At 35.5% G+C, this 27,889-nt stretch overlaps 10 protein-coding genes and 1 long non-coding RNA gene across 19 annotated transcripts; 6 read left to right on the forward strand and 5 right to left on the reverse strand.

Annotated features, from left to right (window-relative positions):
• Positions 1-1,298: 1,298 nt before the first annotated feature.
• On the forward strand, positions 1,299-3,660 carry AT4G36790 (Major facilitator superfamily protein). Its single transcript, NM_119843.3, has 5 exons — positions 1,299-1,636; positions 1,861-2,158; positions 2,231-2,526; positions 2,609-2,781; positions 2,879-3,660. Exons 1-5 carry the CDS (start codon positions 1,536-1,538, stop codon positions 3,478-3,480), a joined length of 1,470 nt encoding a protein of 489 aa, NP_195397.1. The 5' UTR covers positions 1,299-1,535; the 3' UTR covers positions 3,481-3,660.
• Positions 3,661-4,046: 386 nt separating this feature from the next.
• AT4G36791 (uncharacterized protein) lies at positions 4,047-4,253 on the reverse strand (the record flags this gene model as incomplete). Its single annotated transcript, NM_001125656.1, has 1 exon — positions 4,047-4,253. One exon carries the CDS (start codon positions 4,251-4,253, stop codon positions 4,047-4,049), a length of 207 nt encoding a protein of 68 aa, NP_001119128.1.
• AT4G36795 (uncharacterized protein) lies at positions 4,080-4,337 on the forward strand (the record flags this gene model as incomplete). Its single annotated transcript, NM_001342418.1, has 2 exons — positions 4,080-4,298; positions 4,332-4,337. 2 exons carry the CDS (start codon positions 4,080-4,082, stop codon positions 4,335-4,337), a joined length of 225 nt encoding a protein of 74 aa, NP_001328207.1.
• Positions 4,338-6,107: 1,770 nt separating this feature from the next.
• Positions 6,108-8,211, reverse strand: RCE1 (RUB1 conjugating enzyme 1). Of its 2 annotated transcripts, none has more exons than NM_119844.6 (6): positions 7,760-8,211; positions 7,213-7,366; positions 7,017-7,125; positions 6,844-6,922; positions 6,630-6,746; positions 6,108-6,550 (listed from the first exon to the last, which is right to left on the reverse strand). In NM_119844.6, the coding sequence occupies exons 2-6, from the start codon at positions 7,322-7,324 to the stop codon at positions 6,413-6,415; spliced, it is 555 nt and encodes a 184-aa protein (NP_568008.4). In that variant the 5' UTR covers positions 7,325-7,366; positions 7,760-8,211; the 3' UTR covers positions 6,108-6,412. The 2 variants fall into 2 exon arrangements, with proteins under 2 accessions (NP_568008.4, NP_001154289.1); NM_001160817.1 differs by having other exon boundaries at positions 6,126-6,550; positions 7,855-7,911.
• Positions 8,212-8,428: 217 nt separating this feature from the next.
• On the reverse strand, positions 8,429-10,078 carry AT4G36808. Its single transcript, NR_142395.1, has one exon. It is a non-coding gene; the product is annotated as an other RNA (long non-coding RNA).
• Positions 8,550-10,347, forward strand: GGPS1 (geranylgeranyl pyrophosphate synthase 1). The gene has a single exon (NM_119845.3): positions 8,550-10,041. The coding sequence runs from the start codon at positions 8,689-8,691 to the stop codon at positions 9,802-9,804; it is 1,116 nt and encodes a 371-aa protein (NP_195399.1). The 5' UTR covers positions 8,550-8,688; the 3' UTR covers positions 9,805-10,041.
• A 1,633-nt stretch (positions 10,348-11,980) lies between these two features.
• AT4G36820 (calcium uniporter (DUF607)) lies at positions 11,981-13,441 on the forward strand. Its single transcript, NM_119846.4, has 2 exons — positions 11,981-12,622; positions 12,712-13,441. Exons 1-2 carry the CDS (start codon positions 12,065-12,067, stop codon positions 13,168-13,170), a joined length of 1,017 nt encoding a protein of 338 aa, NP_195400.2. The 5' UTR covers positions 11,981-12,064; the 3' UTR covers positions 13,171-13,441.
• A 952-nt stretch (positions 13,442-14,393) lies between these two features.
• On the forward strand, positions 14,394-16,339 carry HOS3-1 (GNS1/SUR4 membrane protein family). 2 transcript variants are annotated; one of them, NM_001342419.1, is made up of 2 exons: positions 14,394-15,461; positions 15,958-16,339. In NM_001342419.1, exons 1-2 carry the CDS (start codon positions 14,687-14,689, stop codon positions 16,107-16,109), a joined length of 927 nt encoding a protein of 308 aa, NP_001329164.1. In that variant the 5' UTR covers positions 14,394-14,686; the 3' UTR covers positions 16,110-16,339. The 2 variants fall into 2 exon arrangements, with proteins under 2 accessions (NP_001329164.1, NP_195401.1); NM_119847.4 differs by lacking the exon at positions 15,958-16,339 and having other exon boundaries at positions 14,538-15,803.
• Positions 16,340-16,442: 103 nt separating this feature from the next.
• Positions 16,443-18,267, forward strand: AT4G36840 (Galactose oxidase/kelch repeat superfamily protein). Of its 2 annotated transcripts, NM_001342420.1 has the most exons (2): positions 16,443-17,951; positions 18,246-18,267. In NM_001342420.1, the coding sequence occupies exons 1-2, from the start codon at positions 17,342-17,344 to the stop codon at positions 18,263-18,265; spliced, it is 630 nt and encodes a 209-aa protein (NP_001328404.1). In that variant the 5' UTR covers positions 16,443-17,341; the 3' UTR covers positions 18,266-18,267. The 2 variants fall into 2 exon arrangements, with proteins under 2 accessions (NP_001328404.1, NP_195402.3); NM_119848.8 differs by lacking the exon at positions 18,246-18,267 and having other exon boundaries at positions 16,443-18,199.
• A 199-nt stretch (positions 18,268-18,466) lies between these two features.
• On the reverse strand, positions 18,467-21,213 carry AT4G36850 (PQ-loop repeat family protein / transmembrane family protein). 4 transcript variants are annotated; one of them, NM_119849.6, is made up of 11 exons: positions 20,772-21,213; positions 20,640-20,682; positions 20,525-20,551; positions 20,253-20,351; positions 20,068-20,180; positions 19,552-19,741; positions 19,361-19,462; positions 19,178-19,273; positions 19,062-19,082; positions 18,803-18,952; positions 18,467-18,701 (listed from the first exon to the last, which is right to left on the reverse strand). In NM_119849.6, exons 1-11 carry the CDS (start codon positions 20,996-20,998, stop codon positions 18,591-18,593), a joined length of 1,179 nt encoding a protein of 392 aa, NP_568009.5. In that variant the 5' UTR covers positions 20,999-21,213; the 3' UTR covers positions 18,467-18,590. The 4 variants fall into 4 exon arrangements, with proteins under 4 accessions (NP_568009.5, NP_001329400.1, NP_001329401.1 ...); NM_001342421.1 differs by having other exon boundaries at positions 18,467-18,952; NM_001342423.1 differs by having other exon boundaries at positions 18,803-19,082; positions 20,772-21,067.
• A 2,305-nt stretch (positions 21,214-23,518) lies between these two features.
• Positions 23,519-27,305, reverse strand: AT4G36860 (LIM domain-containing protein). Of its 3 annotated transcripts, NM_119850.7 has the most exons (12): positions 26,852-27,305; positions 26,255-26,385; positions 26,077-26,182; positions 25,616-25,961; positions 25,363-25,483; positions 25,197-25,280; positions 24,977-25,096; positions 24,666-24,878; positions 24,509-24,571; positions 24,314-24,432; positions 24,168-24,226; positions 23,519-24,075 (listed from the first exon to the last, which is right to left on the reverse strand). In NM_119850.7, the coding sequence occupies exons 2-12, from the start codon at positions 26,363-26,365 to the stop codon at positions 23,756-23,758; spliced, it is 1,662 nt and encodes a 553-aa protein (NP_195404.6). In that variant the 5' UTR covers positions 26,366-26,385; positions 26,852-27,305; the 3' UTR covers positions 23,519-23,755. The 3 variants fall into 3 exon arrangements, with proteins under 3 accessions (NP_195404.6, NP_001328323.1, NP_001328324.1); NM_001342424.1 differs by having other exon boundaries at positions 23,519-24,226; NM_001342425.1 differs by having other exon boundaries at positions 23,547-24,075; positions 26,077-26,385; positions 26,852-27,290.
• Between the last annotated feature and the right edge of the window lie 584 nt (positions 27,306-27,889).

Raw genomic sequence — 27,889 nt, forward strand, 5'->3', positions numbered from 1 at the left:
CATCTAAAGAGTTTTAAAACGGTCATATTGGATTTTAGAAAATGACGAACAAATTATTCCAAAAATTACATGTTTATTTGATTTTCCCAAATTCATTGATGTGAATTAAAAAAATGTATCCACATAATTAGGGAAGCTAGCTAAAACATTTTTTAGTAATATTAAAAAGGATGGAAATAAGATAACAAACAGCAATTTGGCTATTGTGGTCGGAGCACGTGCGGTTCCAGTTAGGCGTGAGCAAAGCCAGGAAGCAGAATCACCCAGCTGGACTCATGCCATTATTATTTTTTTAGCCAACTAATTAATATAGTACTTTAACAAATCCTATTTACATATTTGTTAAATTTTCACAACCTTAAATTAATAAAAGTAATTTCATAAAATGTCATTTGTTATTATTGCAGACAATCAAATGAAACAAAAAAAAGTTCCTAATAATTGTGTTTATTATTTTATTTTATTAAACCACGTCTTCTCATTTATAGTCACAAATCCAAAAACTACTAAAGTTTAAAATGAAAAATAAAATCGGTGACGCCAAAAAAAATCCAATCTGTCAGAGTGACTTTGGATCAGATCATTCACGTGGGGGAATCTTTAACATAAATTTTCAATTTGTACGGCGTGGTCACGTACATTTAATCTTACTTAGTACTTACTTTTAATTTAATTTGTTGATTATTCTAATTAATCGTGCGGCGTCCATTTAAGTCATAATCCAACTATTCTCACTATTGTTCAATGCATCGGTCAATATTGGTTAGTATTGCGTTTTAAAAAGAAAAATTATATGTGCTTTTGTAAACGTTTCGATTTGTTTGCTACATTACATTACATATTTCTTATAATCACAATATTATTGTATCACTAGCTCATTCTGCATGTAGACATTATGAAAATTGTCAGACAGCCGAAGATCTCGGCATTAATATTAACGAATTTGGGCACTTCGTTATTAAATTGAATGAAACATGATTTGTCTAGTATATGTGTCCGAGGCCCATGGGCCCTTAATTTCAGACTCAGCAATATTTCTGATATTTTCCTCCTGGTAACATGGAGGAGCTAAAGAAGAAGACTTTTCTAATAATGTTATTTCTAACAATAATTTTCAGCTCTAAATTGAAAATTACCAAGATTAACATATAACTTAAATTATACGTTACCAATCCATTCACATCCCAAAAATGAATAAAGATAAATGTAATCACGTTCCCGACACTTACCATGTAACGATCCACCAAACAAGCTACGTTACGTGCTTAATGATCTTTTTAAATCCAATAAATACGTTAATCTACATAATTAAATGGCTTAATGGCCACTTCATGACTTATCCAGAAAGAATCATCCAAAGAAATATGACGTCAGTAACAAAAAGAATATCCAACATGTTACTGTAATTAATATTAAATTCGGCGGTTGTTAAATCGTACGAGAAAACTATTCGTGTCGGAACTTTAGATCCGATATTTATAGAAAGCAACCAAACTCCGGCTCCGGTTACTCGGGAGTTCAAGTTTTGGATTTTGATGGGTCATGCTCGAACTCGTACCGGTATCATCTCCGTCGCTTTTAAATTCTTCAGGTCTCTGTTCCCTCGCCATCACCGTACTAACAGCATGAAGATAAAGTTAGCTCCTTTTTGACTTTTCTCCTTTTGGGTTTTATTTGATTCGAATCAGAATCTGTTCAAACTTTTTAGGGTTCTAAGATTGGCTCGTGGATCTGTTTAATCGATTACTTTATCTTTGAATTTAGTAGTAATCATAAAAAAATGGTTAACCGTTTCATTGTCTCTGGTTCTGAATCTTACAAAACTCAAAACTTTCTTTTGTTTATTCTGTTTTTGAACAGAACAGGAACGTTTTTGGGGGTTTCGATATCATTGATTCTTATAAACTTAGCTGCGATCATGGAACGTGCAGACGAGAATCTATTGCCTTCGGTTTATAAAGAAGTGAGTGAAGCATTTAACGCAGGACCATCAGATTTAGGCTACTTAACATTCGTTAGAAACTTTGTTCAAGGACTTGCATCACCATTAGCAGGAGTTCTTGTCATTACCTATGATCGTCCCATTGTTCTTGCAATAGGTACTTTCTGTTGGGCTTTATCAACTGCTGCAGTTGGAGCCAGCAGCTACTTCATTCAGGTACTTTTTGATCTGTTTCTTTAAGGACTTTGATTTTGAAGTTATAAGTTTTTGAATGGTCTTGTGATATAGGTTGCTTTATGGAGAGCAGTGAATGGTTTTGGATTGGCAATTGTTATACCCGCGCTTCAATCGTTTATTGCAGATAGTTATAAGGATGGTGCGAGAGGAGCTGGTTTCGGAATGTTGAACCTCATTGGTACAATCGGTGGTATAGGAGGAGGTGTTGTAGCAACTGTTATGGCTGGTTCAGAGTTTTGGGGCATACCGGGATGGCGTTGTGCTTTTATAATGATGGCAGCGCTCAGCGCAGTGATCGGATTACTTGTCTTTCTCTTCGTTGTTGACCCGAGAAAGAACATTGAACGGTAAACAAAACACTCAAGAATTGTACCCTGAATTTTAAGAGTAAGACCAAAGTTTGATGAGGTTTTCTGATTGTAATTGTAGAGAGGAACTAATGGCTCATAAGATGAATTCGAACTCGGTTTGGAATGATTCATTAGCAGCTGCAAAATCTGTCGTCAAAGTAAGTACCTTTCAGATAATCGTCGCGCAAGGAATCATTGGTTCGTTTCCGTGGACCGCGATGGTTTTCTTTACAATGTGGTTTGAGCTTATTGGTAAACGGCATTTCCTACAAAAAACACTTTGAACATCCATTGTTTGTCAAGAACTGAGATCTTGAGTGTAAACAGTCTTTTTTTTTGTTTGTTTTAGGCTTCGATCATAACCAGACTGCAGCTTTGCTTGGGGTATTTGCTACAGGAGGAGCGATAGGAACATTAATGGGAGGGATAATAGCGGATAAAATGTCGCGGATATATCCGAATTCGGGTAGAGTGATGTGTGCGCAGTTCAGTGCATTCATGGGAATCCCATTCTCTATTATTCTTCTGAAAGTAATCCCACAAAGCACAAGCAGCTACTCAATCTTCTCGATAACTCTCTTCCTGATGGGTCTTACCATAACTTGGTGCGGATCAGCGGTCAATGCACCAATGTTTGCAGAAGTCGTTCCTCCAAGGCACCGTACAATGATCTACGCGTTTGACCGTGCTTTCGAAGGGTCATTCTCATCTTTTGCTGCGCCTTTGGTTGGAATTTTGTCAGAGAAACTGTTTGGGTATGACTCAAGAGGTATTGATCCTTTGAAAGGTTCCTCTGTTCGTGAGGCTGATGCCCTTTCAAAGGGGCTTCTGTCAATGATGGCTGTTCCGTTTGGGCTCTGTTGTCTCTGTTACACTCCGTTGCATTTTGTTTTCCAGAAAGATCGAGAAAACGCGAAAATCGCGAGCTCTAAAGAAACTGAAATGATCTGAGAGACTTGCTCATGTAGTCATGTTGTGATTCTTTTTATACCACAAACGATTTTAAAACCACTATGTGAAGCAAAGGTGGACTTTTAACCGAGACCAACTGAATTTGAAAGCTGAAAACGCTTTTTGTTCTGATCAAACCGAATAAATCAAAACGTATGTATATATGATTTGAAATTTTGAATCTAAACCTGAAACTTGAATAAACTTGGAACACGTGACCGTAATTGCGGTTAGAAAAATAAGACCGTTGTAAACGGAGCGTAATCGTGATCAATTTCCTTTTTTCTTACAAGTCCAATCATGAAAAATGGAAAATAATAATCTAATGTTTCTTTTTTTTGCGTGAACCTCTCTTTATAAACATTCATCTTTTCTTCTTCTAAACCCTAAAAAGTTCTTCTCTTTCTCTGTGACGGTTTTACAAATAGAATCGTTGATCGCTCGTGACCGTGAAATTTGATGATCCATATACATCGCCGAACTGTAACAACGCCATGTCGAGAGAGGTCACGATCACTTTCGGGAAAATTACAAAGTGATTCTCTTTGTCGATTCCTGCTTCTCTTTCATCTTCGAATTTCGTAGCGTGGTGGAAGAAGATGATGTTTCTGATTCTTATTCTCCCTTCGTCTCTCGATATCTTCTCTCATACTCCTTCGTCTTCGGAGGTTTTCTTTGACATCAAAGGACGTCGTCGGATCTTCAATGCTCTGGTTCGGGAGATAAGGATCAATAACAGCGTTGGGTCTTGCCGTCTTGGATTGGATTCTCATAAACAGCCCAACAGAAAGCCCATTCAGATACCCATTAAGAAACAGGTCAATTTCTATCCCTTTATTAATTTTTAATAGCTTTAAAATTGTGATATTGTTTTTATTCGGATTTTATAAGCTTTTTACACTTGTATTTGTTTTTAAAATAATATATACAAATATAAATTTGGATTCAAAGTTTACATAATGATAGGAAATGTAACCGGATTTTGGATCCAGCTATTATGTAGATTTATCATTCAAATTTTTAATTCGGATTTTTAAAAAATAATTTTTAAAACTTTTATTTTGCTATTATGATATAAAAAGCTTTTTCCTCTTGTGTTTGATTTTTTTTAAAAGTATTTGTTTGGATTCAAAATTTACATAATGATAAGAAATCTAACCGGATTTTGGATCCAGCTTTGGTCGTTAGTGATTCCAAATATTCAACTTGTTTTTCTTATTATTATTTAGATTTATCATTCAAAATTTTAATCGGATTTTTAAACATAGTTGTTAAAAATTTATTTAGTCTATATTCGGATTTTTAGAAGCTTTGTTTTTTAAAATAAAAATATTTATTTGGATTCTAAATTTATATAATGATATGAAATCTAACCGGATTTTGGATCCAGCTTTAGTCGTTAGTGATTCCAAACATTCAACTTGTTTTTCCTATTATTATCTAAATTTAGAATTCAAGTTTTTAATTCAGATTTTTTAAATTGTATTTTTGTTTCTATTCGGAATTTTATAAGTTTTTTCACTTGTATTTGTTTAAAAATATTGGATTCAAAATTTTTATAATGATAAGAAATCTAACGGAATTTTGGATACAACTTCAGTCGTTAGAGATTCCAAACATTTAACTTGTTTTTCTTATTGTTATCTAAATTTAGAATTCAAGTTTTTAATTCAGGTTTTGTAAAATTGTGTTTTTGTTTCTTTGGAATTTTATAAAAATTTTCAAACTTGTATTTGTTTTTAAAAATAAAATATATAATGATAAGAAATCTAACCAAATTTTGGATATAGTTTCAGTCGTTAGAGATTCCAACCATTTAACTTATTTTTGTTTCTTTGGAATTTTATAAATTTTTTCAAACTTGTATTTGTTTTTAAAAATAAAATATATAATGATAAGAAATCTAACCAAATTTTGGATATAGTTTCAGTCGTTAGAGATTCCAACCATTTAACTTATTTTTCCCATTATTATGTAGAATTAATATTCAGTTTTTACGGATTTTTTAAAAATATCTTTTAAATTATTAATTTTTTTCTTTCTAATTTGTGAAAGCTTTTTTATTGTTTTGTTTTTTCAGAAAAAAAATAAATATATTTCTTCGGATACTAAATTTACATAATATTTTACAAAATTTACATAATTATGTGAAAACTAACCGGATTTTGGATCCAACCTTAGTAGTTAGCGATTGTAAATATTTCAACTTGTTTTTTCTATTATTAATCATTCTAGGTTTTCATTTGTTTTTTCAAAAATAGTTTTAAAATTTTGAGTTTGTGTCTTTTCGGACTTTTAAAATTATTTTTCTTTAATCAAAATACTAAATTGATATAATGATTAAAGACAGGAATTTGGATCTAGCATTAGTCGTTAGGGATTGTAAACATTTGTTTTTTCATATTATTCCTTAGGCCATAGCAAGACTTTTTAAAACAGAATTGAAGCTTTTTTTAAAACCGAATAAATCAAAACGTGTGTACAAAAATATGAATCAAACGTTGAATGAAATCGATTATTTTCTAGATATCAAAATGGAAATCGAATAGGATAGATGTGATTTATATTTTAATCTAAACCTGAAACAAGAATATTGTTTTAGCAAACCCGAACCAAACAAAAAAAAATCCAGTTATGAAGGCTATATTTCAAACAGTATTTCGAATGAAATTTAAACAAATGATTTATAAGGAACCCAAGAAATGACAAAGATCAAACATGTTATACAATTCCTTTTAGTCTCCTTTATCGAATTCTCACGAACTTAAAGTTGACAAGATTTCGATATAAGGAAAGGGTTACTTTAACGCGGAATGTAATTTTACAAGATCAAACAAACAAACGAGGGTCCTTGAGAAAGAGAAGAAATACAATGGCGGACAAAGGGTTTGGTTCTTATCTTTTTCCTTGAAGAAGACAAACCAGAGCTTTGTTAGATACAACGCGGGAAAAAGGTCTGACCGACATATCCACCGGTCATGGCCCTGCGAACATTGGTCTCAAAGAGCTTTGGGTTATCCCTCAAAACTGCTGCAGCATCATGGTTCAAGGGATCTTCAGAATTGGGTTCCTGTGTGAAAAACAATCACTCAGTTCAGAAACCAAATAACACAAAAACCTTTGTTTGATCGAACTGTCCGGTTAATTACCGTGAACAGATGGAAGAGTCCGTAGATAACTGTGTTAATGTTAAGAACAGGTTTCCAATCTTCACGCAAGATGTTCAGGCAAACGTTTCCTTCCAAATCGATATTGGGATGATAAACCTAAACAAGAAAACCAACAAAGAGTTTCTACAACACAAACGATTTTGAAGTAGAAGCTGTAAACTATATAAGGCATGTAAAAGGAGGAGAGGCCTACCTTGGTTTTGCATTTAACTTTTGGAGCTTCATGTGGATACACAGGAGAGACTTGGAATGTGAAAACAAACGTACCATTGCTGTTTATTTGGTAAGAAAGAAACAAATAAGTTTCCAAAAAGTTTTTAAGAGACAAAAACGCAGGTTTCAGTGGGAAAAAAAGCACTACTTAACTGGTAATATCCATCATCAGGTTTAATGGATACTTCAAAGTTCATCAAATCATCTTTGCCATTTGGAAAAGATATTGAACAAGAGCTAGGAAGGTTCAACTCTGATATATCTGCACAGTTCAAAATCGGAAAAAACACCAAAAATTGAAACTTGGAGATGCAAGAACAAAAAAAAGATCAACAAGGCATTTATATACCTTTGTGAAGACGAAGTTCGCCAGCAGATTGCTTCTTAACAGAAGCTCCTCCTCTAGTAGCATTTTGAGCTTGTTCTCTTTGCTTTTCCTTTACTTTAAACAACCCAATCATTGTTTCTGACTTCTCTTAAGAAACTCACACCCACACACACAGCTGTGACAAATCAAAGAATGAATGATTAATTCTATGACAGATCAAAGAAGACCTTAAAAAATCGATCCTTTCGATATATCAAATCACAACTGCAACTAAACTCATATGCCCACTTTTATATTAATCTTGGTAACATAGCTTATTAGACTTTCACACAATAATTGAATCCCAAATCATAAGATCCCTAAAACAAAGCTATAACCAAAATCTCAGAAATGAAAACGCGTTATTACAAGACAAGCTAATCTACTTTAACAGGTTCAAAGATCGAAGACTTTCCTTCCACATAAGTAGAATCAGAAATCTCAAAACAACGACTAGGTCGAAACATCGAAAGTTAAACACCAAGACAATCAAACAAAGAGAATGAAGGAAGAAGAAGAAGAAGCTTACAAGTTGTTAAATTCGTTGCAAAAACACGAAAATCAAAACGAATTACGAGCGAATTAAAAAGGTCGCCGATTGATTAATCTCTCTCTCTCGCCTACCGGATTGTCGTCCTCTGAAGCTAAACGACGAAGAAACAGCAGAGAAATGGTTGCAATAATAATAAACACACAATCGTAGCTTTTTTCTCGACGCTGAATCAGAATAATTCAAAAATCTCGTACCTGTTTGTTGAGTTCCAGCTTGGCCCATTAAAGCCCGTTAGGCCCATTTCAGTTATATCTATCTTCCAACAATAAATTTGGTAGTTTGCGCGCTTTTAATAAGTTAAAACCAAGCAGTTGTCAGAGATCAACGAGCTCGTGTAAAATGTCCACAAGTGGGACTTGTGACCCGTATGCATTTTTTATGCCATTTTTACTAATTTCGTGTAACAAATCTACAAAACAAGATAATCATTAATCACTACGTAATCATCTAAATTCAATGTGTGGTATAGAAAAAAATAACAGATGAGATTTATGTGTTTAAGATTTTGATATTTTACCAAAACAACAATAGTATATATTTGTGGTATAGAATTGAAAATAAAAAGAAAAAAATCTAAAAAACTGACAAGTAATTTATCTGTAATCTAAGCCAGAAAAATATCATCTTTATGCTATAAAAACATTTTCCATGGACTTAAAAACAATAAAACAAAAACAGTGAAAAAAGAAAAAAGATGCTTTTCAATAAAAGTGAAGATCGTCATCTCCACCACTAACAAGGCCCATTCCGTAACACAACCCTATCTGTTACTTCCTAGCTTCTCACTAATGGCCAATCCAATTCTCCATTCATAATTTTGACTCCACTTTCCAAAAAAAACAAAAAAAAATAAATACTAATATAAAAAATTCTCAAATCTAAAATTTCAGATTTCAGAAATCGCCATGGCTTCAGTGACTCTAGGTTCATGGATTGTTGTTCACCACCACAATCATCATCATCCATCTTCAATCCTTACCAAATCCAGATCCAGATCTTGTCCTATAACTCTTACTAAACCCATCTCCTTTCGATCAAAACGCACCGTTTCATCATCTTCTTCAATCGTTTCTTCTTCCGTTGTTACAAAAGAAGACAATCTACGCCAATCTGAACCATCCTCTTTCGATTTCATGTCGTACATCATCACCAAAGCCGAATTAGTCAACAAAGCTTTAGATTCAGCTGTTCCTCTCCGTGAGCCACTCAAGATCCACGAAGCGATGCGTTACTCTCTTCTCGCCGGTGGCAAAAGAGTTAGACCAGTTCTCTGCATCGCTGCTTGTGAACTCGTCGGAGGTGAAGAATCAACCGCTATGCCAGCAGCTTGCGCCGTCGAGATGATTCACACCATGTCGTTGATCCACGACGATCTCCCTTGTATGGATAACGACGATCTCCGCCGTGGAAAACCGACCAACCACAAAGTGTTTGGTGAAGACGTCGCTGTTTTAGCCGGAGACGCGCTTCTCTCTTTCGCTTTCGAGCATTTAGCTTCGGCGACGAGTTCTGATGTTGTTTCTCCGGTGAGAGTGGTTCGAGCCGTTGGAGAATTGGCTAAAGCGATAGGAACAGAAGGGTTAGTGGCGGGTCAAGTCGTGGATATTAGTAGTGAAGGGTTAGATTTAAACGACGTCGGTTTAGAGCATTTGGAGTTTATCCATTTGCATAAAACGGCGGCGTTGCTTGAAGCTTCTGCTGTTTTGGGAGCTATTGTTGGTGGAGGAAGTGATGATGAGATTGAGAGGTTAAGAAAGTTTGCGAGATGTATTGGTTTGTTGTTTCAGGTGGTTGATGATATCTTGGATGTGACGAAATCGTCGAAAGAGTTAGGGAAAACTGCTGGGAAAGATTTGATTGCTGATAAGTTGACGTATCCTAAGATTATGGGTTTGGAGAAATCGAGAGAGTTTGCTGAGAAATTGAATAGAGAGGCTCGTGATCAGCTTTTAGGGTTTGATTCTGATAAGGTTGCTCCTTTGTTGGCTTTGGCTAATTACATTGCCTATAGACAGAACTGATTTGTGTTCGATTCCTTTTGTCGGGAATCATTATTAGATTGGAATTGTAGAAATCTCGGACAGGTTCTCTAGAGTTTGTTGGTGTAATCATCTCTATGTTTTCATGTACTAAAAAATTTGGATAGTAATGGATGAAATATGAAGAGGTTCATGTGTCTGTAATAGAGTCCCTGGTTGGTTTCAGTCTTTTTGAGTATTAAACTCTCTGTTCTTTTGGCTCGTATTTGTAATGATGAACAATGTGTTTTAGGACAGGAACTCTGGTTGGATCTGATAGATTCGCTAGTTCTTGCCTTATTGGTGTTCAGATTAGTTATCCAAAGGTACGGCGTTGTTTTGGGGCGTAAAACCAATCAAGTCAACGGAGCATACAGAGTTTAAGATGGACCGAGGCGAATACAATACATTAATAATTATTACTATATGTTTCTTGAATGGGCCAATCTCATTTGTTGGTTCCCAAATTAAAAAGCCCAATCCAAAAACAGAGTTCCAAAAAGCCCATTTAATTCTGCTTAGTACCATTTTATTCTGCTTATTCGAAGTCTTATTCTAGCTGGCACCAACAATTTTTATTTTTATTTTATGGCTTTTTCATCGTGAAAATCACTTATTGAATAGCAAACTACTGTTAGTTCGAAATCTGATATATATATATATATATATATATATTTTTTTTTTTTTGGAACTGACTATGATTATAACTTCTAATTAAGTCTTAAGTCTATAATCTTCGAGAATCATCAAAAAATGGCAACTTCAGTTGAATAAAATATGCCACCAACCTAAAACCATATACATCGATTCACCAACTCTCTTATTGGAATCAATGCGATATTCGATCTCAATCTTGTTGTACGATCGACTTCTGCATAGGATTTGCTACATTTGCTCCGTACACAACTTGCCGTTTTATTTATTTATTTAAAATCAATTTTTTACTCATATAAGTAATAAAATTTTATGGTGTATAATCAATGTGTAATGGCTTCCGTTCTTTTCGGAATATCCGTGTCTTGTGGTGTTGGTACAGGTAGCGTGAAAAATTTAGGATTTTTATTCTCACTTTCTTAATAATATCTTTCATTTTTTTTTTTTTGTGAATCTATGTTTTCAGTTCATTTCCTATTCATATATGCCATGTGCTGATGTGCATAGATTCGTCTAATAAGAATATCACATTATAAAAAATATTCTAACGTACGTGAAAATTAGATGTACCAAAATGGTTTATGTGATGTCTCATGTCTTAATTAGACCGAGATAATCGTTGAGTCGGAACTATGTAGTATAAAATAAGTTTGTTGACATAGCAAGGCATATTTAAACAGGGTTTACATGATCTTGATTTAAACACACACTAAATTTTTATTATCTCCATCACCATCAAATTTGAATCAGCAGTACAACCAAGATAACATGTATTTGGATTTAAACGTAAATATCAGGTTTATCATTTTAATTCTACGTGTTTATAAATTATAGAGAAAATTATATTTTAATTCTACGTGTTTATCATTAATTTTATTATTTATTTTTTCAACATGTTTATCCGGTGATGCTATTTTGAAAAACAAATTTGTAGATAAAACAGAAAATGTGGCGACACGTCCGTGTGTTTAAATTTACTGAATTACCTAACCAGACACAGTAGTTACATCCACATTACATCACATTTGTTATCTCTTTATTAGGTGTGCAAAGGATAAAAACGAAAAATGTGGCAACACGTCATTGTTTCAAATATTTACTAAGTTTTCCTTATATAGACATTATTACATCTCAAAAAATCATCTCTTCAACATTACCATTTACTACTAGATGCAAGAGATAATAACAAGATAAAACAGAAAATGTGGCGACACGTTTTTGCCTTTCTTTTTAATTCTGTTGTGTAATTTACTCATAGTCAAATAAGTTATCAAGATATTATATCTTTTTAAAATTTAATCGGACGGTTATTGAGGCATCGAAAGCTATCACCAACATAAATCTATCCACGTGGACGGTAGTCACCTATCAATATTCACGAAAAGGCAGCGTTTATTGAATTTCTCGTGATATATCTGCTGACGTGTATAAGGCCCCACAAGATTTATGTTAAACGTAAAATTAAAACTGTAACAGAGAACTTTGGTTACCTATATAAAGCTCGCTCTTGCTGTTTCATTTTTTCAAGTAGTAACTGAAATCGAATTCATTTTCTTCTCTTCCTTTCTGGGATTTCGATTTTTCGTATTTTTTTTTTGTTCTGTTCGTCATGGTGATGATGAAGAAGCTTTTGTCGAACCGTTTGTTCAATATGTCAAAAACGGCGTCGCAAAGTCTCATGAACTGTCGTACTTCGTCTTCTTCTTCGTTAGCCATGCGAACTAGGGTTCCTAAAGATATAGGAGAAGCCACGATTGATCCAGAGCCTGGAGATTTGACGATTTCTCAGAGGTTTTTGAATAAATTCTCCATGAATGGGATTGATACGACTTCGAAGATGTCTATTGGGGAGAGTCTGATGGAGAAGCTTAAAGAAATGGATATGAACAAGGATCGGATTCGATTAGACGGACTTTCTCATCCGAAGGAGGAGACGTTAGGGCTTACTGTGCAAGACGTGAAGAAGTTGCTAAGAGCAGCAGAGATCGAAGTTATTAAAACGAAGCTGATGGAGACAGGAAAAATCTGGATTCGTTACTCAGATTTCTTAGGTGTTTGTAGTGATTCTTCTTTGGATCCTTCTCAAGGAGCTTTGATCGCTAAGATGCTTGATGATTCAGGAAACGTTATCGTTATGGGAAACTCTGTTTGTTTAAGACCTCATCAGGTAACTTCTTCCTCCTCTTTGCTTTTTTTTACCATTTGAATTCTTTTTTGTCTATGCAATTCTCTGATAAGGTCTTGTGTGTTGATCAGTTAACCAAATCCATAGAGGGGCTTCTTCCTTTATCACAAATCCATAACCCGAATGACCCAAGAAGAAAGGAGCTAAATGAGCTTGAAGCTATAAAGACGGTCATTGACCAAAAAGCACATTCTTTGGTGAGAAGAGAGCTTTGGGCTGGTTTGGGTTACTTGATCATCCAAACCGCAGGGTTTATGAGGCTAACGTTTTGGGACCTGACATGGGATGTTATGGAACCGATCTGTTTCTATGTCTCATCGGTATATTTCATGGCGGGTTACACATTTTTCCTCAAGACATCGAGAGAGCCTTCCTTTCAAGGTTTTTACCAAAGCAGGTTTGAGGCTAAACAAAGGAAACTGATGCAATCTGAGGATTTTGATGTTGGGAGGTATGATGAGCTGAAAAAGCTGTTTAATCCCAAGCCTTCAGGTGCTGTTCCCAAGATTCTTGGATCTCTACAGAATTGATCATTGGTGTCTCGTTGTCCTACTAACCTGAGAAAGATATATTGACCCCCAAAATTGTGTCAAACTATAATTTTTGAATATTTCATAATCTTTCTAGGAAAATAGGAAAAAGACAAAAAAAAAAAAAAAAAGTTCTATTAGTGCGGCTTATGTAATTTGGAAGAGTAGATAAAAGAATCGATTGTGATGTAGATTTATAAATTTCAAGTCTGACTTTCTGAATGTTAAATGTTACAATACTTCCATGCATATGCATATGAGATATCATTACTTTAAACATGTTATCTATACCAAAAACTCAACAAAACCTTGTCATTTGAGGCCTAAATCTTAGTTGAAGCCAATTCCGAAATTAGTTTTAGTTTTAACTTAAATGATTTTTAGTTTATAAATTAAACAAGTATAACATATGCTTAATGATTGTTTCGGCGGGCTTACATAAATGATTGATAGAACATGTTATGCGTGGGAGTAGTCGTTGTAAGTTCACCGTCCAAGTCTCCTTTTAATTAATTCACGAGAAATCAACTACGACCGTGTAAATAAAATACTTAGTTTGGTAGGTCAAGAATCACTTCTGGAAAATGAGACTAAAGAAAAGAGTCACTTGTGGAAAATACTATCAAGTGGACAAAACCAAATTCCTCATAGTGAAAAAGAGATATATTACACTGTTCCTGCCGCATTTGTTTGGTACGTATCTAATATTTTTGTTTACTCACGTGGTACTATAACGCTTATTGCCAATATAACGATTAGGACAATTTGATTTCTACTAATTTTATTTGATACGTATCAAATATCTTCTGTCTTAGCTGGTCATCAAATTGTGTGAAATAGTAATTTAATACTAACTCGTTACTGATTACTGATGTAGATTCATCTTCGTAACGATCGCCCGATCCATATTCCAATATTTGCATTTTGTTTTACGTAATGCACTCTTTCTCATCTGTAGCTCCTTGAGTAAAACTTAAAACTTAACCATGAAGGCATCTGTAAATTGACGCTTGTCTGAATTTCTCAACACCAAACTCTCTTTCGTGTCTAGAGGTTCTTTGGTTTTCCCACCTGCTTTTCGATTATGGTAATGGTCAACTTGACGCGTACCAAGTTTTCTGATCTTTTTGAAGATATTTCAAATATGGTTTGCTATTTCGATTTTCGACAATAACAGTAAAACCCCATTAAGACCATAAATCTTAAAAATTTTCATAACCGTTTTACAATATTCATTTATGTAGCCAAATTAAATTTGTCACGTAAATGTGACAATTAATATTGGTCCACATCATTTTGCTTTCATGACAAGACCGGCCATTTAGTGACCTACTGTATGTTCTACAACAATTATTGGAAAATGGAAATTAAATATCCCAACAAAAAAAATAAGAGCAGAAACAGAGATTCACTTTGCGAAAAAGTCGCACGCACACATATAAAAGACAGGACTAGAGGAACAGAGGAAGAAGAAGAGTCACTGTGATCACCACCACCGTACGATCAAATTCAAACTATGTCAACGGCTCTGATTAACTCTATTACCTACTTCCTCTCCGAACATCCATACATCGTCGGATTCCGTTGGAGTAACAGCCAATCATGGGGCTCCACGTGGTCTTTCCTCTTCACATCAATCTCCCTCTATATCGCCGTCTCATCCTCCCTCCACATCCTCCTCTCCGCCGTACGCCGAAGTAACCGTTCCGTTCCTTTAGGTCACATCCCCGAAATCCACAGCCTTCTCATGTCGATCCTCTCCGCCACCATTTTCGCCGGAATCCTCCTCTCCGCTGCCGCAGAGATCCGTGACACACGGTGGTTATGGCGGCGGAGCAAAACCGCCACTCCTCTCCAATGGCTTCTCTGTTTCCCTCTCGGGACTCGTCCCTCTGGTCGTGTCTTCTTTTGGTCATACGTGTTTTACCTCACGCGCTTTCTCCACATGTTCCGTACGATTTTCGCCGTTTTACGTAGCCGGAGGCTCGCCGTGTCTCAGCTCTTTTGTAACTCCGTCATGGCCTTCACGTCTTTCCTCTGGCTAGAATTCTCGCAGTCGTACCAGATTCTAGCGATTCTATCGACGACTCTGGTTTACTCGGTGGTTTACGGTTATAGATTCTGGACCGGGTTTGGTTTACCCGGTTCGGCTTTCCCTTCGTTTGTGGTGAATTGTCAGTTGGTTCTCGTGGGCTGTAATCTCGTGTCTCACGCTGGGGTTCTTACGATGCACCTCTTTAAAGGTGGATGCAATGGGATTGGCGCGTGGGGTTTAAACTCGGTTCTCAACGGTGCGATTTTGTTGCTTTTTCTTAACTTTTATGTGAGAATGCATTCGCCAATGCGACGCCATATTAATAAAATGAATAGCCAACGTAACGCTTAAGAATTAATTGATCCTTTTTACTAGTTTTTACTTTTTACTCAATAAAACAAATCTAATCTTCTTTTTTGTCTTTCACTTTTAAAACTGAAGTATAATCTAATTTGTTTTCTAATAACTAAAATGTTCTGCGTCTAGGTCTGTACATCTTCTCAAACCGGGACAATTTTTTTTTTATAAACCATCGATCTCTGACTTTGCATGAGATATTTTACATTTGAACTATTGGCTCTTAGTTAACGCAATCTAGTTCTTGTTTTTCATTCTTTTAAATCTAGTTTTGTGTTTTTTAAGTGGAAAGAAATTATGTCGATTATTTATAAATATATCTTTAAAAATATTTATTTATTTCATAAGAGGTTTTTGATCCAAAGACTCAAACTTGGGGTAACTTTATGACGTAGATATACCACAATACCCACCAAAATGTGGTGATAGAGGAAACAAAGGTTTACATGGTGGATCATGGACGAGGATGATCAAAAGCTTATACTCTTTACCAAGTGAAAATGCATTTTGGATAAGAGGAAAAATTATTAAAAGCGAGAAAACATAATATGGTTTGAGACTGATGTGTTAGATTGTAAGAGCTGCAATTGTATCTCTCTACTTGGGGACACACTTTTGATTTTCTATTTACCGTTTGAATGCCGTATAAGGAAATGTACAGGTCAAACGAATATGGTCGAGTGTTCGCCTTAGACCATTGTATAAGGAAATGAACTATGTCGACTATATTTAATATTTGGGCCTAGTATAATATTACTACACTTAATCAAAGTTAAGGCATTTATAACTGTAGAACAAGATGGGCCTAAGGCCACGGTTTTCTACTTAACTAGGCACACATATGACATATCCCATAGTAAAAAAGCTTACATAATAAGGCCCACATCTGAAATCTGATTCTCCACTGTAAAAATAAAATCCTCTTAAGCTCTCGATCGATGGTTCTGCAATCTCACAAACCAGAAACAAAGAGTCCAGGCTCTTGCAACCAACCGCGGAACTTGTTGAAAGGCGACGAGGAGAGAGAATTTCAAATCTCTCCAGATCAAAGTGAAACACAAGTACAACAAGTAACCGACAAAGTGAAGCGCAAGTACTTGTTTCTTTCCTTTTCCTTTAATATTTGTTAATTTGAGAAAAGTAAAAACCATAAAATATATATAGTTTCTGTCCGAATCGGCCTATCTTCACAAAATCTCGATTCCAATCAAGAATTTATGGCAAGAAAGGTCGATCAATCAATCAGATGATTATGGATCTAGAGATCTCTAAATTTGTGTTGTTGTGAATTGAGAATGCGAGAGCATTCGACGATGTACAATTACGCCCCCGAAGTGCCACCGCAAAGTAAAAGGAAGAAGACGATGAATGAGGCGTCTCCGTCGTGGTCTGGATTACCGGATTCTGTGGCTGTGAGTTGCATGGCTCGCGTCTCGAGATTGGACCAAACAGCCTTATCTCTCGCTCCAAGAAATACCGCTCTCTCGTAACATCCCCTGAGCTCTGCAGCACGCGATCGCTGATTGGTTGCACTGAGCCATCTTTCTTCGTCTGCTTGCGCATCTTACCTGATCCAACCCCTCGCTGGTTCGTCCTTACGGGTAGTCGTCGACTGAGGCCGGTCCCATCGCACCCCTATCAGGCTCCGGAATCATCTTCTTTTGTGGTAGTGAATTGGGGGATCTATGTTATGTAATCGGTGGAATCATAAACGGCAATCCCACTTCCGATGTCTTGTTCCTCAACTGTTTTTCTCAGACATGGCACCGCGTCCCGTCTATGAAGATGGCTCGTGCTTCCGCATCGGCAAGCCTCATAGACGGGAAGATCTACGTTTTTGGAGGGTGCCCAGAGGACGCTGATTCCTCAAACTGGGCGGAGGTATTCGATCCAGTTTACCAAACTTGGGGTATATTTAATACGCCGAAGATGGCCCATAGTATCAACCAAAGTGTGGTGATAGAGGAGAAGAAGGTTTACGCCGTGGATGAGGAGGACCAAAGCTTTAGCTTCTTGCCAAGTGAAGGTAGAATCTGGAAAAGCGGAAAAAAAGATTCTAAGGTAGGAAGTAGACACGATTGGTGTGTCATTGGGAAATTACTATACTGTCGTGCTACTCGCGGTAGAATACTATGGTGCCAACCAGATGAGTTGGACTGGAAAGAGGTAAAAGGTTTGGAACAGCTACAATTGTATCTCTCTGGTACAAGATACATCTTCAGACGTACCTCTGATAAACGACCGTCAAAGACCAACGTCAAATATGATATTAGAAAAATCTCTAGTAACTCTGCTGGGAACATTGTCATCTTCGGGAACGCACATATTGGAGACCCTGAGTGTGTGGAGCTTTGGTCTGCCGAGATTTCCATGGAGAGGCGCGAGGGAGGTGAGATTTGGGGGAAGATTGAGTGGTCCAATGTTGTCTTCAAACTTGATCCTCTCTCAAACTCATATAGCGTTGATGTCTTATTTTCTGCTTCTGTCCATTTGTGATATATTCATTCCAATATTTATTTGTATTGCATATTACTCAACGAATCAGATTGTGGGATATAAGCATATAGTAGGCAATTAATCATTTAACAGTAACAACATAACAGTTAGAGCCTCTTTCTTTTAAGAGGTATGTGGTGGAATTTGATGCTGAATTCTCATTAATGACTCGTTACCAACATAACAGGTAAAACCAACGTATCTTGACCCTTCTAGAAGCTAAGCCTCTCTATGCTTGTGCATCCTCAACTGCTATAGCAGCATGCATGATGCTTCAGCTGCTCATGAGTGTGTAGGAGCTGCAGAAAACTAATCTTGGACTCCTCCTATAAGGATCACACCCAAGGAGAATCTTGGTGACCAGGTTTTTGTGTGGAAGGAAAATGCTGCTTTTGTTGCGTATAGATTTTGAGGAAACAGAAAGCAGTTTTAGTGAACATATAATAATTAGGTTTTATATGCATACACTATGAAATCAATAATACTTAAGATCAAAAGAAAATCAAATTATCCTTGTAACATAAATAGTGATTCACGAAACAAAAGTTTTGCTTGCTTCCACATAGTCTCCATAGGCGTCTTCTTCTCTGCTTTCCAAGCTCTTTATCCTGCAATACTTGTAGTAGATATACTGCAGTATTATCTGTTTTGATTTTTCGAATTAAGGTAGCAAAGCTCAACCTAATGGCAATAAGATAACTTGTTTTCCACGTTGAGACTGTGCAAATGGTTAGAAAAGGATACAAATAGATCTAGTACGACGCAGACAATAGCATCAAGCAACCAAGGAAGGTTTGGTTTGATGTTGTCCCATTCAGTTGTTCGGACAAGAATACTACCAACATATGTTGCATTGGCTACTAGCGCGAAGATGAACATCAGTGGATTCAAACCCTGCCAAATATCAAAACATACTGTTTGTTAGATCGCATACCACAATAACATTTAAAGTATACATAAGGGAATATCTGTTGGTTGACTTGTAGTTTTAGTTTTTTTTTACCTCGACGCTTCCTCTTTTGATCTAGTTGTAGAGAAAAAAAAAAAAAAGATTAGTATCCAATATCATAAACAAGAAGCCAAGAAGAAGTAAATCAAGATTTGCTAAAGATGGCTTACGTTGAGCCAAATCTGAGGAATGCGACCGCCCATGTAAATGGCGGCCATTAGCCATCCCAACCATTGTCCCAACGCGCTATGCTCTACTATTCTTTCCTGCACAAAGACAACAATGTTTTGATATCATTTTCTCGCATTTCACTCATACCTTTAAAACAACAAAATGCTATATGTGTCACACACGTTTAGAAGCCGTCTGCTTGAAGCATGTGCATATTTTTCCGCTAAGCTCTTTGCCTGAAGCGGAAGACTAGCCGATGCAGCCAAAAACGTTCCAAAACCTGCCTGAGAAAAAGAAGTCCAAAATGGGTCAATATTTGTTCTCTTAGCTTAAAGTGATTTTAAGTTGGCTAAGTTAAAAAGAAATTACAAACCTGTCTAGGTATTGGCCTTGGTTTTGTAATGGTTTTAGCCGTTATGACAGGACACGTCGACATTGTCTCATCTTCGTCCGATGACGAACCATCATTGTCGATTGCCAGAGCCGAAGGGCCACTCTTAGCCACTCGAAAATACGATGTTCTTAAGGGAGGTGTGCCACTTCCGGCCAACGATCTCGCCGACCTGAACAAATAGCCCCCCGCAAAACCACTTGTCAGTTGTCACAATTGAATATAGAGAGCGGACATATATATTCTATGATATAAGAAAATTGAGAAAGCTAAAGGATAGGTTCGAGATTTTATCAGCAATTATGTAATTATTTTATGAAAAAAATCGTTACCCTTTCCCTCTGTTTCTTCAAAAGCTTGAGAAAACGACAAGAAAAAACAGAGTATGCAGGGGAAAGCATATAATAATAAAATATACGAAGCTTTTGTCACAAACTTTAACTTATTTGTAGACAAATTAGAGTAAATAAAATATGATTTATGTTTAATAATCCGTACGTGTAATAGAACTCTCTCCGAGAAGAATCTTTGTAAGATCCTCCTGGGATGGAAATAGCAGATCCCATCGTCTTTGGTGGTTTCAATGGTCTCTTCTCTTCATCTTCCTCATCCTTAACAAAAAAAAAAAACCCTCATTATGATAATCAACACCTAAAAATGTAATCAACTCTTATAATTATTACCTTTTGACAAATCTTGGTACGTCTATGTCTACAAAGTTTGTAGATGTAATCGTAGTAAATAGTCTGGATCACCAATACTACAGTGCTCACTGTGTAAAGCTATAGAGAGAGGAAAAAAAAATAGTTACGGGGCTGATTTGTAAATAGAATAAAATAAAGCGGTCGAATAAAATAAATAAATCCGAACAATTGACGCTAATTTTAATAGAAGCGACACGTAAGCTTTGTAGCGACATATGTTTATTTATGCGGCGAGAAGACGGTGATGTTACCAAGGCTGTGTAGAACTGAGTCGGCAACTACACAATTCAAAATAAGATAAACAATGAGAAAACAATAATAAGACATGAAAATAATTATGTACTATAGATGTTTTGTGTATCTTACAGTAGCTGGTTCAAGAAGACAACCGACGAGATTGAAGATATCACTGCACCGATTGATAAAATTCATATAAAATAACGTTAGGGAAAGAGAGAGATTATGATAACAAAGAAGAACTTGAGATGGTGTACGGACCCGGCGACCCAAGCGAGGAGGAAGGAGAGAGAGACACCGTTACTTGACTTTGTACGGAAGTTAGTGATGACCTGAGGAATCTCTGCGACTCCCCAACAGAGGAGGCTAGCGATTCCAAGTGCGAATGAAACGTCGTCGTTTAAGTTACAGAGACAGTCATCGAAGTATATCTCTACCCATCTCACGCATGTCTTCTTCTCCTTCAAGCAGTAACCTAAAGACACCATATGTCTCTTTGTTTAGGTCTTCTCTCTCTATATATGTTATATATGTCTTACTCTGTCTGTGTGTATGTCTCTCTCCCTCGGAGGTTCTTGATTATTTTATAGGATTATGGGTGAGGAAAATGACAAATCATAAGGAGATAGGGGAGAGAGATATCTGTAAATACATGTATTCATTCATATACTTGGGACCATTTATTTTACTTCGTATATTTTACCCACCATATCTAAGCTTGTTACGTTATACTTTATTGTAATGTTTCGAATCATTACATTATTAATCTTATAATATAGTTCTTTGATTGCTTTACTTTTGGATTAACAAGCATTAACAAGTTGTTAATGTTAAGGTGATTAATAATTATCAAGGGCACATAAAAACAAGAGATTTCAAAAATTAAAGTTGGAGGGTGGAGAAAACAGTCGACCTATGATTAATGAGCATATTCTCTTTTATCTTTTGATGCTCTGCTGAATCTCAGATGTTCAGCCTTTTTAGTACGGTTTATTAGGTATATTCTTTTTCACGATTCTCCAACATTTTGGTATACATTTCTGCGAAATATATATAACCTAAGCCCTAAGAAATTGTTTTCGTCGTCATACATATATGTTTTTAATGTTCTTTCAGTAATCCTAATCCATTGGCCGAAAATGTATGCAATAGTTAAAACCACATCTAATCCGGTTTGGTTATGTTTTGTACTGATTATTCAAATCAAAGTGTACGAGAACTTAATTGGAGTAAACTCCATGATGTTGACATTTTATGGTATAAAAGATGCTGTAAAAGCTTTACAACATTATTGATTAAGCAACTTGCATTTTGTAGTTTACTTGCCTATTGATGTTAATGAATCTGGAAAAGCCCGACAAAGTTGTACATTTGTAACTTTGTGGCGTAGCCACCATATTCGTGCGATTGGCTGCCCCCAAAACAACGGTCCACATTTTTACTGAACCAGGAATTTAAAATTTATTTTATTTTTGAATGAAGGTGCCAAAGCCAAATAGCCTGCTTAGTGCTGACTGCGTGGTGGCATCATGTTACGATGATGACGACATCTTTCATGAACCGACTTTCGAATTTAATGACATCTTTTAATGACACCTTGGTGAACTGTTTTGCATAAATTTCAAGTTAGTTAAAAAAAAAAGGGAAGATAGTTCTGTATATAATGTTGCAGTTTTGATTTGTTTCTCAAACACTAAAAACCAAAATTAAAATTTTGCAACCTTCAAATTATACTTTACAACTTTTTCAAAAGGCAATAGAATAATTTCAAGATTAGCTAGTGGATTAATGAAATTCTCTGGTTCATGAATTCTGAAATAACAAAAAAAAAAGAAAAAGAAACAAAGGTTAATACGTTTTGTCACGTTACGTCGTTTTTGCCCTCGACAAGACATTATGAACGATCAATTCATTAGCCCTAATTCTAAATGACGAGTACTCTACCAACCATTAATTTTGTTAACATCATACGATATAATGTTGACGAATGACGATAATATCTAGAAAAAATTGAATTCTTAGAGGTGACTTTTAAAATATGTCATACCAAAGAAATATATCATGTCCACTAAAACGTCTTCACTTTAATCGATCGTAAAAACATCAAGAATCCGTTTGCTCTCCCTCTCCAACATGAGTATCCTCATTTTTTTTTAACAAAAACTTTTTAATATATACTTTAAAATTAGATTTCAATATTAGCAAAAAACCATTAATTTCTATATCGATGAATAAAATTTTGATTTGGTTATAAGAAAAAACATTAGCTTAAATAAAATTTGTTGAAACATAAACGCTTGATAGAGAAAATGTTTTAGAAAAAAAAACCAAAGAGAGAAGAAAGAAACGGCGACGAGGCGCCGCGACAAGTTGGATGAGGAAGTGGGAAACACGTGTGAATATATCATCCTATCTCTCTATGTTTATCCTCATATCCCACATCTTCACAATGTTTTTTGTATCTCTTTATCATCATTTGTTGATAATGTCTAATATTTATATTTGGAAATTAATGATTGACAATTGACTTGAGACGTTTTCGTTTTTTATACTCTAGAGAATTGACTGAACATCTCGATCGAGAGAACTCATCTTCCCATAATACTAAGTTACTTGAATGTTGTTTTACACGATCTTGTAGACCATAGTAGTTTTGATCAACAAAATATCATTTTACAAACGATAGAAAGATAGAGAGCATGGAGTGTATTTTTTCACAATGTCTGTATTTTAATTAACAGATGGCAAGCATGCATACTATAATATTAATCTAGTTAGACAGGTCAATATGAGGATACTTCTACATTCTACATATTTGACCTTCGTCCTCTCAGCGAATAGAAGAGCCATAATATACAGTACATATTATGATATAATGTGGAATTGTGGATATACAAGTCTATCCATTTTCGGATTTTCCTTATCTTTCATACTTTTATCCACTGGTCCAGATATGATGAAGTCAAACTAGTGATTGTAGTAATTTAGATTTTGAAAACAGAATAATTTGCTATCTAAGAAATAACAAGCAAAACGTTTGGCAAAAAAAGATAAAAACCAAGCCAAGAATTTTTGGTCTTGTTTCTTGACTCTTGATTTTTTACTTAAAAAGTGGAAACTTTATGACACTTAAATGTGTGTATTGTTGTAACCTATACATTTTTCTTTTTCTTTTCTTCTCAAGTCTATACTCTAAAAAACTATAACAAAGCTTGTTTTCTCTCTTTTTATAGTTTAAATTCCATTTAAGGAAATGTACCGGTCAAGCGAATATGGTCGAGGGTTCGCCTCAGACCATGCTTAAGAACTGCTTGGTTACCTTGCCTGAACCCATCCCCATATGCCGATGAAGAATCCGACTCGATTTGATGCTTGAAAAACTCACCAAGTTTCTTCTCAAAATCAGACCTCTCACCTTTCTTGGACGATGCTGACACCACAGCAGATGATGAAGAAGATGCGATGTCTACTAATGTAGAGCCAGCATAAGTCTCAGATTCCAACCACATGTGTGCTAAAACTTGACATATTCCTTCTTCCACTTCTGGTCTAAGATTTGGATACCCTACAGATATACACAGAGCAACAAAACATTTTTTGATATTTCCCTACGTTCAATTGCTCAACATAATGAGAAGGGAGTGTTCTTCAGATTACCATTTAGTCGAAGCCATGCATGCATCATCTCATGAGCAAGGATTGACCCGGTTAACAAACTGTACAAGTGTAATACGAAAATTTTAGATATCTTATAAAGACAAAAATTTGGTTTAGGAGTGTGTTGAGAAGTGTTTTTCTTTTACCGAGGAAGTCCATATAAAATGAGAATCGCAGTGACTTCACAACGACGTATCAGCCTGCAAGGCTCTGTGATCATGTCTATTAACTTGTAGCCTGCCCCAATTCTTGGTCTCCTTAACACCTATATCAACATCTTTCTGATTCAGAAGCAATTTGTGGTGGATAGCAATTCATTACAAACTTGGAAGAATGAATACCGTGGTGACAGTTTGTTCTTCAGACAAACAAAGTCCTCTAGTTTCAGGTAAATGATGATGTCCCTGCAGCAAAATTAGATAGAAGTAGGTTGAAACAAATGAGCGAGAGAGAAAGAGAGAGTATAAACATAGTATCAATAAGATATAGAGGTTTTACGTGTTTCTCTCCTTCCATAGCTTCGTTTAGAGCTGATCTCTCCACCAAAAGCATAGGAATTTGCTGTTCCACTTTCATATGTAAGCCTTCGTAAAATTCACGTATCTCAAGGTACAATGGTTGGCATTCATGAGTGTCCATAATGGCTGAGTCGAGACATTCAAGACACAGTTTTCGACCATCATCAAGAATGAGATATTTTGTATCTTTTGGCTGAAACCATGAGCCAAAAACAGAACAACATCTGGTTTTCGAATCAGATTCTTAAATTTATTTTCCTATTAACAGAAATGCTATATCGAACAACTGACCTCCATTCGCTCACAACTGCAACACCGAGGAGTTCCATCACGCTCATGTGAAGGACAATACTTTTGCATCCAAAAGGGATGTGCCCTATACTCAATAAGACCAGCTGGATTTGTCGGAATCTAGAGGAGTTACATTTATACATACACATTAAGCTTAGTACAACCTGGGAACAAATTTTGGGTAAAATATAGAGATCAACAGAAGTTGGCTATCACTCACAAAGTTATGGCAAACATCACATTTAGGATGATGCTGCTCCTTGTAACATAATTTGTGATAAGGCCGATTTCCTGACATTGAGAACTGTAAAACAAAGCTTGAACAGGTTAAGCTTCAAAAGAATCAGGAGGATACAATAATAATACTTAATAAAATGTATAGGGACCTCATAATCTATGATGGGCTTATCACATGCATTGCAACAGAAACATTCAGGATGCCAAACGCCACCCATGCAACTCAGAAACCTTCCATGTCCTATCTCAGCTTGGCAACCGACACATATCCTCCAAGAAAATAAACAAAGAAACAAAATTGACTCATTGGAGCTAATGTGATCATGCATCATATCACTATCTAGAGATGATAGTGTCTGAAAATCTAAGAAATGGACATTAATGTATTTTTGAACCATTTACCTGTGACTAGAAGGAATGAGGAAGGGATATGGTTGAAGTATATTTCCTGGATCATATCGAGGAGGAGATCCCACATTCATACTTTCTTGAAGGGCCTTGGCGAGTAGCTCATCTTCCTCCAGTTGGGCTTTAGAACGCCTCATTTCTTCCTCTTCTAATCGAGCTTTTGCAAGCAGTTTCTCTGTTTCTTCTAGTTGAGCTTCAGCTCTCCTTTTCTCTTCTTCCTCGATTTGAGCTTGAGCTACCCGTCTTTCCTCTTCCTCTGCTGCTTCTAGCTGAGCTCTCATGTATTCTTCATCCTCATCCTCATCGTCATCGTCATCTTCTTCGGTTTCAGATTTGTACTCTACAGAATATAAGGTTTAAGAAACAATTTAAGCAAGTTACATTTCCACACATAACTTTCTTTCTTCTCTTTGTTTTTCTCTATGCATTACCAACGGAGAATTAAACAACATTACCGATTATTTTCTTTCCTTTGTCATCTTGTGGAATTACATGTTCTTGTTCAGAAAGAGAAAGTGCAATAGCACATTCAATCTCCTCTTTGTCAAAATCAGATCCTTCCTGAATCAGAAATTCAAGAAACCCTTTTATCTTCAATTCAAAATGAACCAAAAAACAGTAAAGTTCACTTACCGCAGAATAACGAGGACCTTCCAAGTTTCTATCTTCTCTATATCTTCCATTACATTGTCCATCAGAAAACTTATGGCTAGAACCTTTAAGGATTTTAGTTAGCCACCCCATTGGCAACAACAATCCCTTACCTGCATAGAGAAACACTGTTATACATCCAAGAAAGAGAAGAAACTCCATGTCTTTTGTTTTTTTGTTTTTCCTTAATCAAGGATTAAGACAATAATTGGTAAGAAAGAATCAGACTGATCCAACAAAGAAAGTTAAATAATATGCAAATGGCAAAACAGCAATTGAAGAAGGTATTATTATAGGGAGATTGCATCAAATATAAAAGGGTTACCGAAATCTTAAAGACTGAATTGAAAATAAGGAACCAAAGTACGGAGCTTATTACAAACAATCTCAAGACCCTAAATTGTAATAATATCCAGAAAAAGATTATCCACATCATCCTCAAAACAATCAACCTAATCTACATTCATCATTCCAAATACCCATAAGAAGAAAAATGAAATCTTTATGAAGTTTATTACTGTTAAAGAAAAGGAATCTAAGTACAAGTCAAAAACAGAGTAAAGAGAAATCGCAAATTACCTGAAGGAGATGACAATAAAATTAGCAAAATTAGATGACCCTATGGATCAAAAAAGGAAACTCAATAAACATGATTCTTCAACTTCTCTCGATCACCCTAAAAATCAGGACTTTCTTAGGGAATTGACAGCAGAAACAGAGCAGCAATAGAGAGAGAGAAAGTGAAGGGAGACACTTGAATTCGAAGCAAAACCCTTTAGCTTTTAGAACCCGTGACTGTTAATTATCTTAAAAAGCGTGAAGAAAGCTTAATAAATGGAACAGAATAGAGAGAGAGAGATGAGTAGAGGATAAATCTCCATTAAACACACTTAAAGGTAAGAACTTTATGGAGAAGATGATGGAAATTGTTACGTTTTTTTTGGTTGGGAAGGTCAAGCAAGTGGGCACTTGTTTACAAAAAAAAAAACTAATCATATTATTTTACGGAAGAAATTATTAAGAAGGTTTATAGAAATCAAATGTTTGAAAAATTAAGAGAGAAGAAAAAAAAGAGCTGATGTTTACTAGCATTAACACTAGTGACACACAATCTTTGACTCTCCTCTAATTTACTCTTCTTTAGCCTTTTTTCAACACTCCTAAGTTGATGATTTTGCTCATGACTTTTACTATTCACAATAAAATACCGTTTTTTTCTTTCACATCAAATTTTTAATTAAAATTAATAGAAAAAAGTAAAATAAAACAAAAGTTTAATATACTTCAATGAATAATAACTCGCACATGAATGGAATAAATTTTGTGTCCAACACATCACCCTGTTCGAAATCCCCTGGTCTGTAAACCCAATTTTACACAAAAATACAAAGCAGAAATATAGAAACTGAAAAAAATCATTGAAAATTGTTAGTAGGTAAGGTTATCTAATACTTTATTTAGCTCAACCTAATGCATTATTTAGTTACATACGACCAAATTAATTGGAAAAATATAGACAATATTATCTGGATAATTAGATGAGATGACCCATTGCTAATCACAATTGTACATTACAGTTTCTTATATATATTATTATTTTATTTTTGTGGTTGAGAT

Source organism: Arabidopsis thaliana, chromosome 4 (genome assembly GCF_000001735.4).
Source record: "Arabidopsis thaliana chromosome 4, partial sequence".
Classification (NCBI taxonomy): domain Eukaryota; kingdom Viridiplantae; phylum Streptophyta; class Magnoliopsida; order Brassicales; family Brassicaceae; genus Arabidopsis; species Arabidopsis thaliana.

Bases quoted from the DNA above. Each gene is read 5' to 3' on its own strand.
- AT4G36790 (NM_119843.3), top strand. From the start codon at position 1,536: ATGGGTCATGCTCGAACTCGTACCGGTATCATCTCCGTCGCTTTTAAA. The intron at 2,527-2,608 runs GTAAACAAAACA...TTGTAATTGTAG, and splicing joins CCGAGAAAGAACATTGAACG to AGAGGAACTAATGGCTCATA. The intron at 2,782-2,878 runs GTAAACGGCATT...TGTTTGTTTTAG, and splicing joins AATGTGGTTTGAGCTTATTG to GCTTCGATCATAACCAGACT.
- RCE1 (NM_119844.6), bottom strand. From the start codon at position 7,324: ATGATTGGGTTGTTTAAAGTAAAGGAAAAGCAAAGAGAACAAGCTCAA. The intron at 7,126-7,212 runs GTATATAAATGC...TGAACTGTGCAG, and splicing joins CGAACTTCGTCTTCACAAAG to ATATATCAGAGTTGAACCTT. The intron at 6,551-6,629 runs GTAATTAACCGG...TTTTTCACACAG, and splicing joins GACTCTTCCATCTGTTCACG to GAACCCAATTCTGAAGATCC.
- GGPS1 (NM_119845.3), top strand. From the start codon at position 8,689: ATGGCTTCAGTGACTCTAGGTTCATGGATTGTTGTTCACCACCACAAT.
- AT4G36820 (NM_119846.4), top strand. From the start codon at position 12,065: ATGGTGATGATGAAGAAGCTTTTGTCGAACCGTTTGTTCAATATGTCA. The intron at 12,623-12,711 runs GTAACTTCTTCC...TGTGTTGATCAG, and splicing joins TTTGTTTAAGACCTCATCAG to TTAACCAAATCCATAGAGGG.
- HOS3-1 (NM_001342419.1), top strand. From the start codon at position 14,687: ATGTCAACGGCTCTGATTAACTCTATTACCTACTTCCTCTCCGAACAT. The intron at 15,462-15,957 runs GTGCGATTTTGT...TTTATGACGTAG, and splicing joins TTTAAACTCGGTTCTCAACG to ATATACCACAATACCCACCA.
- AT4G36840 (NM_119848.8), top strand. From the start codon at position 17,342: ATGAAGATGGCTCGTGCTTCCGCATCGGCAAGCCTCATAGACGGGAAG.
- AT4G36850 (NM_119849.6), bottom strand. From the start codon at position 20,998: ATGGTGTCTTTAGGTTACTGCTTGAAGGAGAAGAAGACATGCGTGAGA. The intron at 20,552-20,639 runs GTAAGATACACA...TGAATTGTGTAG, and splicing joins GTCTTCTTGAACCAGCTACT to TTGCCGACTCAGTTCTACAC. The intron at 20,352-20,524 runs GTAACATCACCG...CTCTCTCTATAG, and splicing joins CTCAGTTCTACACAGCCTTG to CTTTACACAGTGAGCACTGT.
- AT4G36860 (NM_001342425.1), bottom strand. From the start codon at position 26,365: ATGGGGTGGCTAACTAAAATCCTTAAAGGTTCTAGCCATAAGTTTTCT. The intron at 25,962-26,076 runs GTAATGTTGTTT...TATATTCTGTAG, and splicing joins CAAAGGAAAGAAAATAATCG to AGTACAAATCTGAAACCGAA. The intron at 25,097-25,196 runs GTGAGTGATAGC...TAACTCCTCTAG, and splicing joins GTGATGTTTGCCATAACTTT to ATTCCGACAAATCCAGCTGG.